The sequence below is a fragment of the Etheostoma spectabile genome, chromosome 9, assembly GCF_008692095.1.
Source record: "Etheostoma spectabile isolate EspeVRDwgs_2016 chromosome 9, UIUC_Espe_1.0, whole genome shotgun sequence".
Classification (NCBI taxonomy): domain Eukaryota; kingdom Metazoa; phylum Chordata; class Actinopteri; order Perciformes; family Percidae; genus Etheostoma; species Etheostoma spectabile.
Window position 1 is genome coordinate 12,410,053 of NC_045741.1, and position 6,997 is coordinate 12,417,049.

The 6,997-nt window shown below is 36.0% G+C and overlaps 1 protein-coding gene across 26 annotated transcripts in view; it reads right to left on the reverse strand.

Moving 5' to 3' along the window:
- The window catches only part of dock7 (dedicator of cytokinesis 7), a 53,974-nt gene that overhangs the window by 860 nt on the left and 46,117 nt on the right, over positions 1 to 6,997 (reverse strand). For 17 of the 26 annotated variants that reach the window (XM_032525025.1, XM_032525021.1, XM_032525019.1 and 14 more), the window contains 6 exons: positions 5,218 to 5,352; positions 5,001 to 5,090; positions 4,586 to 4,822; positions 4,166 to 4,309; positions 3,219 to 3,325; positions 2,600 to 2,767 (listed from right to left, as the gene is read on the reverse strand). In XM_032525025.1, the coding sequence (XP_032380916.1) occupies positions 2,600 to 2,767; positions 3,219 to 3,325; positions 4,166 to 4,309; positions 4,586 to 4,822; positions 5,001 to 5,090; positions 5,218 to 5,352 (881 nt within the window). Of the gene's footprint in view, positions 1 to 218; positions 239 to 2,599; positions 2,768 to 3,218; positions 3,326 to 4,165; positions 4,310 to 4,585; positions 4,823 to 5,000; positions 5,091 to 5,217; positions 5,353 to 6,997 lie in introns of all 26 variants that reach the window. The other 9 variants (XM_032525027.1, XM_032525029.1, XM_032525015.1 and 6 more) reach the window with 2 other exon arrangements.

Below are 6,997 nucleotides of genomic sequence, written 5' to 3' on the forward strand. Positions count from 1 at the left end.
CTCAAAACTATTTCAAAACCACTTCAACTTGTTTTTCAAATGCTATAAAATTGAATAAGACACCCCAAGATTAATGAAAGTAGAGATTTGTACTTGCCAAGTGTGGAATCAGTCATGTTATTTTGGGTAGTTAAAAAGAACATTGATCAATTTGACGCAAAGACAACATGAGGGTTGAAACAGCATCACAAAATGAAAGTCTGAAAGTCCCAAACTACCTTGTCAAGCTGTCCGTTTGCTGCAGGATTTTTACAGAAGCAAAAACAAAGACTTATTTCATTTCACATCAAAAACATTTCATATGCAGGAATCCTGAAGTCAAATTGAATACCTTTTAAAGGTGCCACGCCACACGTATTTCATTACTTTAATGTCTAAAGTTCTACAATGGACTACCAGGGATTTTTTGTTTCAAGCCATGCTAGTGTGGTACAGAAAGCCTGCAGGAAGACTAATAGTGTATAAAAGTGTATAATGACAATAAAGGCATTCTAAAATATTTGACCTAACATATTTCAAAAGATGCAAGTAAAAACTGTTTTGTGTGGCAGGGCACCTTTAAGACCCTTTCCATACATTTTAAGACCTCATCACCACTTCGTGTTCTCACGGTTCAGCGACACACTTGAACTCACATTCACTGTACATTGATTCTAAGATAGAACAACTAAAGGGAACAAAGCTCAAGGAACTTGTATGTCATAAAAAGTCACAAATGTCACAGTATGTCGTAACAAATGTTAAAAAAGATACATAGTATAGTATGTTGTAAAAAAAAAAAGTTTAAAAAAGTCAATTTAGTATATCATATGAAAAGTCACAAAAGTCATAGTTTAGTATTTTTAAAAAAAAGACAAAAAGTCATAGTAAAAGTATGTCATAAAAAGTCATAATATAGTATGTCTAAAAAGAAGTCAAGAAAAGGTCATAGCATAACATGTCATAAAATGTTACGGTACGACTTAAAAATTGGCACACAAAAGTCATAGTATAGTATGTCATAAAAAAGCAAAAAAAGTCATAATGTAGTATGTCTTTAAAAATGTAAGAAAAAGTCATAATATAGTAGGACGTGAAAATGTTCACAAAAAAGTCATAGTATAGTATGTCATAAAAAAGTCACACACAAGTCATAGTATGACTTTAAAAAAGTCATGATGTAGGATGATTTAAAAATGGTCATAAAAAAATCAAAACTTATAGTATGTCATAAAAAGTCAGAATATAGTATGTTGTAAAACTGTCCCAAAAAGCCATATATGTTATAAAAAAGCCATAAAAAGTCATAATGTATTATCATGTAAAAATTGTCTCAAAAAGTTATAGTATGGTATTTCATAAAAAGTCATACTATAGTATGTCATAAAAAGTCATAGTATAGTAGGTCTTAAAAACTGTCATAATATGACATGTGTCATTGTATGTCAATATGTCATGAAACGTCATAATATGTCATAAAGTCAAAAGTTATAGTGTGTCATAAAAAGTCTATAGTCTGTTGTAAAACTGTCACAAAAAAGTCATATATGTATGTCATAAAAAAGCCATAATATAGTATGACTTTAAAAAAGTCATGAATAAGTCATAGTATAGTATGTCAAAAAAAGTAGTATGTTGTAAAACTGTCACAAAAAGTCATATATGTTATAAAAAAGCCATAAAAGTCATAATATATTATCATGTAAAAATTGTCTCAAAAGTCATAGTATAGTATTTCATAAAATCATACTATAGTATGTCATACATTAATAATATAGTATGATGTAAAAATTGTCACAAAAAGTCAAGTATATTTGTCTAAAAAAGCAAAAAAAGTCATAATGTAGTATGTCTTTAAAAAAGTCAGAAAAAGTCAAAATATAGTATGACGCAAAATTGTTCACAAAAAAGTCATAGTATAGTATGTCTTAAAAATTGTCATAATATACTGTATAGTATGTCATAAAACGTCATAATATTTCATAAAAAGTAAAAAGTTATAGTATAGTATGTCATAAAAAGTCTACAGTCTGTTGTAAAACTGTCACAAAAAAAAGTCATTTATGTATGTCATATAAAAGCCATAGAAAAATAGGTCATAGTATAGTATGTCAAAAAAATTTGGTATAGTATGCTATAAAAAGTCATAGTATAGTATGTCACAAAAAATTCATGGTATAGTATGTCATAAAAAATGCACAATATAGCATGTGATAAAAAAAAAATCCTAGTATAGTATGTAATAAAAAGTAGTAGTACAATGAATAAGAGGTATTGACGCTATGAATAACCTCAGTGTGTGGCGGTGGTGAGTAATGACTGGCCGATGGGAAATCTGTGAAAATTTCACTTCTGTTGAACTATCGATATGCGAATAGAGGTCCCAGGGCAATTCCACAGATAAACAACCCAGAATCCCACCGCGTGCCAACACAATGATACAATTCACATACTGTACACTGTACAAATATTGCTATATATAGCTTGGACAACGGTGTTTAAGACCTTTAAAAATCAAGTTGGGGCCTTAAATGTAGCTAAATTGATTTATCCACTTCTTTTTAAGATCCTGCGCTATTATCTACGATCACCCAATGACAGTGCCCCTGCTCACTCCTACCTGTGTGAGTTGACCTGCAGTACAGGTTTATAAAGCTGTGGGATCTTTCTGTTGATGAGGGGCTGCAGCGCCTCCTTCAGCCGGTGATAGTTCCTCTCCAGCTCCCTCTGGTACTCTTTCTGGTCTGGACCAATCAGGCTCTTATTTTTTCGCAGGGCATCTTCACACCTTCGGCAGAGCAAATACTGTCATGTGGATCTGTATAACAACTTGTCTTTTTTGGTAGGGACAACACTTAGAATCCAAAAAGGCTTGCTACTGTACATGGAGAATCTTTGCTTAGCTCATCATTTTGTGGCTGGGTTAAACAGGCATACAGTTGTGCTGAGGTTGGCATTGATAGGCGGAGCTCAACGCTCGCTTTTCAGCTAACTGGTAAAATACTTCTAAAAAGTAGCCATTAGAATAGACGCCGTGTTTTACACAGAAGTCAACACAAACCCATGAAATATGAACGCGTTGTGACTAATCTAACAGTTCTTTTCTACGTTACATTATTTTGTCATTATTTTGAGCTATTGATGACAGAAATTTCCAGACAATTTTCTCATATCAAATAGTGTGTCTGAGACAAACTTTCGTTTTACAGGTATGGGGATTCATCATCCACAGTTCATACCTTTTTGTGAAGTCTTTGAAGCAGAGACGTAGCTTATTGTGGTGTCTGTACAGCTTTGGGTCACTAGGAATCTCTGACAGGAACACCTGAGCCACCTCCAGAGGACCCTGAGGAACAATGAAAAATATAAATTTGATTATATGATTATTCTGATTGTTCATGTACAACTTGTCCAGAGAAATTCTTTTAATTATACTTTTTTTCATAAGACTGCATAAGACTGACATGACACCTGTCATAAACATAAAGGAGTCATTTTGAGTATTCACAACTTGTCATTAAGTGTCATTCGGTATATTATGACACTTTTGATGCAAGGTTAGCATTGTCCAAGATGTCTTTTTTATAACAACTTGACATTAAGAAAACAATCTCTGTGTTATGACAACTTGATATTAACCTAGACAACATAACCTGTCATAAATATGTCATGACAGGCCCAGTTATCAAACTTTAATGAACTGTTAAGCTTTATGTGTTAACATTACATTAAAAACTGTCATTAAGAGTTTTTTTTTACATTGGCTGTAGTGAGAGCATTAAAAAAGTAGTAGTAAAGTGAAACAATTTGGACCTGTCACAAAGTTTGATTTCATCATCAAATGCTTATATGACGGTGCAATTTGGACTTGTCTATAAAAGTCTTAAAAGAGACAGGTTATGTTTTCTAGGTTAATGTCAAGTTGTCATTACAAAGACATCTCGGACAATGCTAACTTTGCATTAAAAGTGTCATAATTTAAAAACAGTCACAAATACTCAAAATGACTCCTTCATGTTAATGGCAGGTGTCATGTCATAATAATGATAGTGTCATGTCAGTCTAATGCACACCCCTTCAAATAAAGTGTTACCCTTTTTTCTTCTCTTCTTTCTTCTCAAGCATCTTACCCTGACTAATGCAAACAAATGTTTTATGAAATATACCTGACATCTTAAACCTTTACCTGGTTCACAGTTGTGCCCACCGATCCCTGTAGGACCATCTGCAGCATCTTTGCATCTGCAGGGTCCTGGTGGGTGGCAAAGGCCAGCTCCTGAGTCTTCTTCTGCATGTCCTCTATTGCCACCTCGATGGGTGTGGATATAATCTGGAAAGCGACAAAGAGACAAGCGGTTTTAGTGAACAGGGCTCACAGCCAGAGTCGGATAAAATAACTCCCTTTTTATTACCACCTAATCTCCAGAATAACATTCTTACACAGGTGGAGATAAGCTACTGGTTTATTGTTTTTCACTATCAATAAAACAGAGATTGGTTTGGTTAGAAGAAATCAAGAAAAACTTACAGGTACAGGGTACATAAGAAAAACTTGACTTGCAGAACTTTTCATTTTCATTTAAGTGGCTGTGATGTGTTCACCCACCTCCTCTTTGTGGATGATGTTGATGCGTGTCTTGATGTAAGGGAACGCGTGGGAGGTAGTGAGGATGGTCTTGCGTTTGAACTGTTCGTGCAGATCCCCGTGTGCACGCCCATCCAGAGTGAAGGGGGTGCAGTAGACAAAACGTCGCAAGTTGTAGTTCTTGTCAAAGTAAGTGATGCGGTCCTTCATCTCGTACGTGTCAAAGTACGGCTCCACATATGTGATTTGGATGAATGCCTGAAGAAATAAATAGAATCTGCTTTTTATTGGTTCAGTTTTTAGATTGTGTGCCCTCTGTTAAAGATGCTAGGATAAAAGTTTGAATATAATCCCTCTAAACTGCATTCACAAACTGATTTACTTCCATCCAATTATCAAACCATGTGGGAATGTACACAATGTGCCCAACACCGACCTTATTTGGGTCCAACTTGCATTTGTCCACAGGGTTGGAGTCCTTAATGACTTCTACTTGGTCCTCTCCAAATCGCTCTCCATAGAAACCCTAAAAAGAAATGCAGCCCACAGCCTCATTACGTCTAAGCAGAAGTACTAAAAGCACATAGCAAAATGAAAAAAAATTAAAATCATTGTCCTATAGGAAATTCTAGAGGTTATATGGTGGTATTTACCTCTAGCCTGTGAGAGATTTCTGCCAGCTTCGTGATGGCAGGCTCTTTGTACACAAACTCTTGCTCGTCTAGGTCGCCAAATTTTGAACCGTAAATTCCAACTCTGAAGTACGTACCAAACATCCTCTTTCCATCCTGCAAGCAGAGGGAGACAAATGTGACTGCTGGGCAACAATAGTAGTTAAATCCATATAAGAACGTGTTTATTTTGCTCCAGACTGTCAAAATAAATATTACAATTAGATATTATAACAGCATCGTCTAAATCAGAAAACAGACTGTGATACAGTGCAAACCCTAAACTCTGTGAGCTTTTTTTGTTTGATCACTGCCAATGACAAAGCGACCAGCATCCTCCTTCTCAAAGGGCAGGGTCCACAAAGTGCAGGACAGAACGGCACTCAATAAAAAACTGATGACATATACGTATGAAGAGCAAGCTGAGGATCCTGAGAATGCCCTTCGCTTATTTCTTCAAATGTCTTCAAAGTGTTTGGGACGCAAAAAAGCATTCTACATGACTCCAAAGCCTGTTGTTGCACCAAACAGTCCAAAGTGTTACTCATCTCAGCCCCTCACGAGTCAGCATGTGCTGGCCCCGCATCCTTGTGGTCCGAGAGATCCAGGAGATAATGGGCGTTGGTCCAGACATTCTGAGCTAAACTAAGAGGACTGACTGGACTCACAGAAAATTGTTCTCCAGTCACTGATTGTTACTATGCAGAATCCATCCTGACTCTATGAACCGCAATGACCATCATCTCAAATCAAAAGGAACAACTTCTGAAACAATCATTACTCTCTGAGGAGTGCATCATAAAAGCACGTTAGTACACTGTGGACCAGTTAGCATTTGCAACGAAATAATGTCTCTTTTTTGCATTATAATCTGATGAGAAGTCTCTGCAGCAATAACAGACTTCAGCCCCAGTTGTGACTGCGTAGTTCACAGTTGTAAAAGAAGGGAGAAATGGTTGTAGTTCAGAGAACGACAGCAAATAGTGCAACAGCGAGTTTCATCATCTGCACGGCAATCTGCAAACATGTCGCTAACAGAGATACGACTTTTGGTCAAAGAAATTTTCATGTAATAATTGACAGTTTTACTTAATGTGTCCACTGTGTTGCAGTCTATAAAAGCATGTATGCAAGTGGTTTTACGAAACTGACCCAGAAGAGGTCAGCAACCTCCAGATTATTATCCAGACATTTAGTCAATAGTAACCTCAGTCTCAATGGGAATAAACATATCTGCATCCATTGTAGACATTCAAGTTGTTGAGAGCATGTTTTTTTCAAGTACACAGAGGACAGCAGGTGCAGCGTTTGCCTGTTACCTCTGGGTAACAGGACAAAAGCTCAACTAGAAACAACAACCTCTTAAAATATTAATTTACCAGCCAGCAGAATATTTGTCATTAACAAGATCCACTTAAATGAGTATATTATTTAATCAATTAAAGATCAAAGCAACTGAGAAGCTTTTCTAAAAGAAAAAGCTGCCTTGGATTGCATAAATCAGTCACTCACAAGAGTCATGAGCAAAGACAGAGAACAAAAGAAACCATGAGAAAAAAGTCTGCAGAATAAAGTATGACCATAACTACTTCAAACTGGAGCCAAACCGCCCTGTGATATTTTAGGAAGTATTGACATTCCGTGGCGGGAAAATGGCCATCCAATCCAGAAAGCGACTTTACATTAAAGTACATACTTAAAGTCAGAAATCACAACAGGTCTGATACAAGTGTAAGTGTGTGTGTGTGTGTGTGTGTGTGTG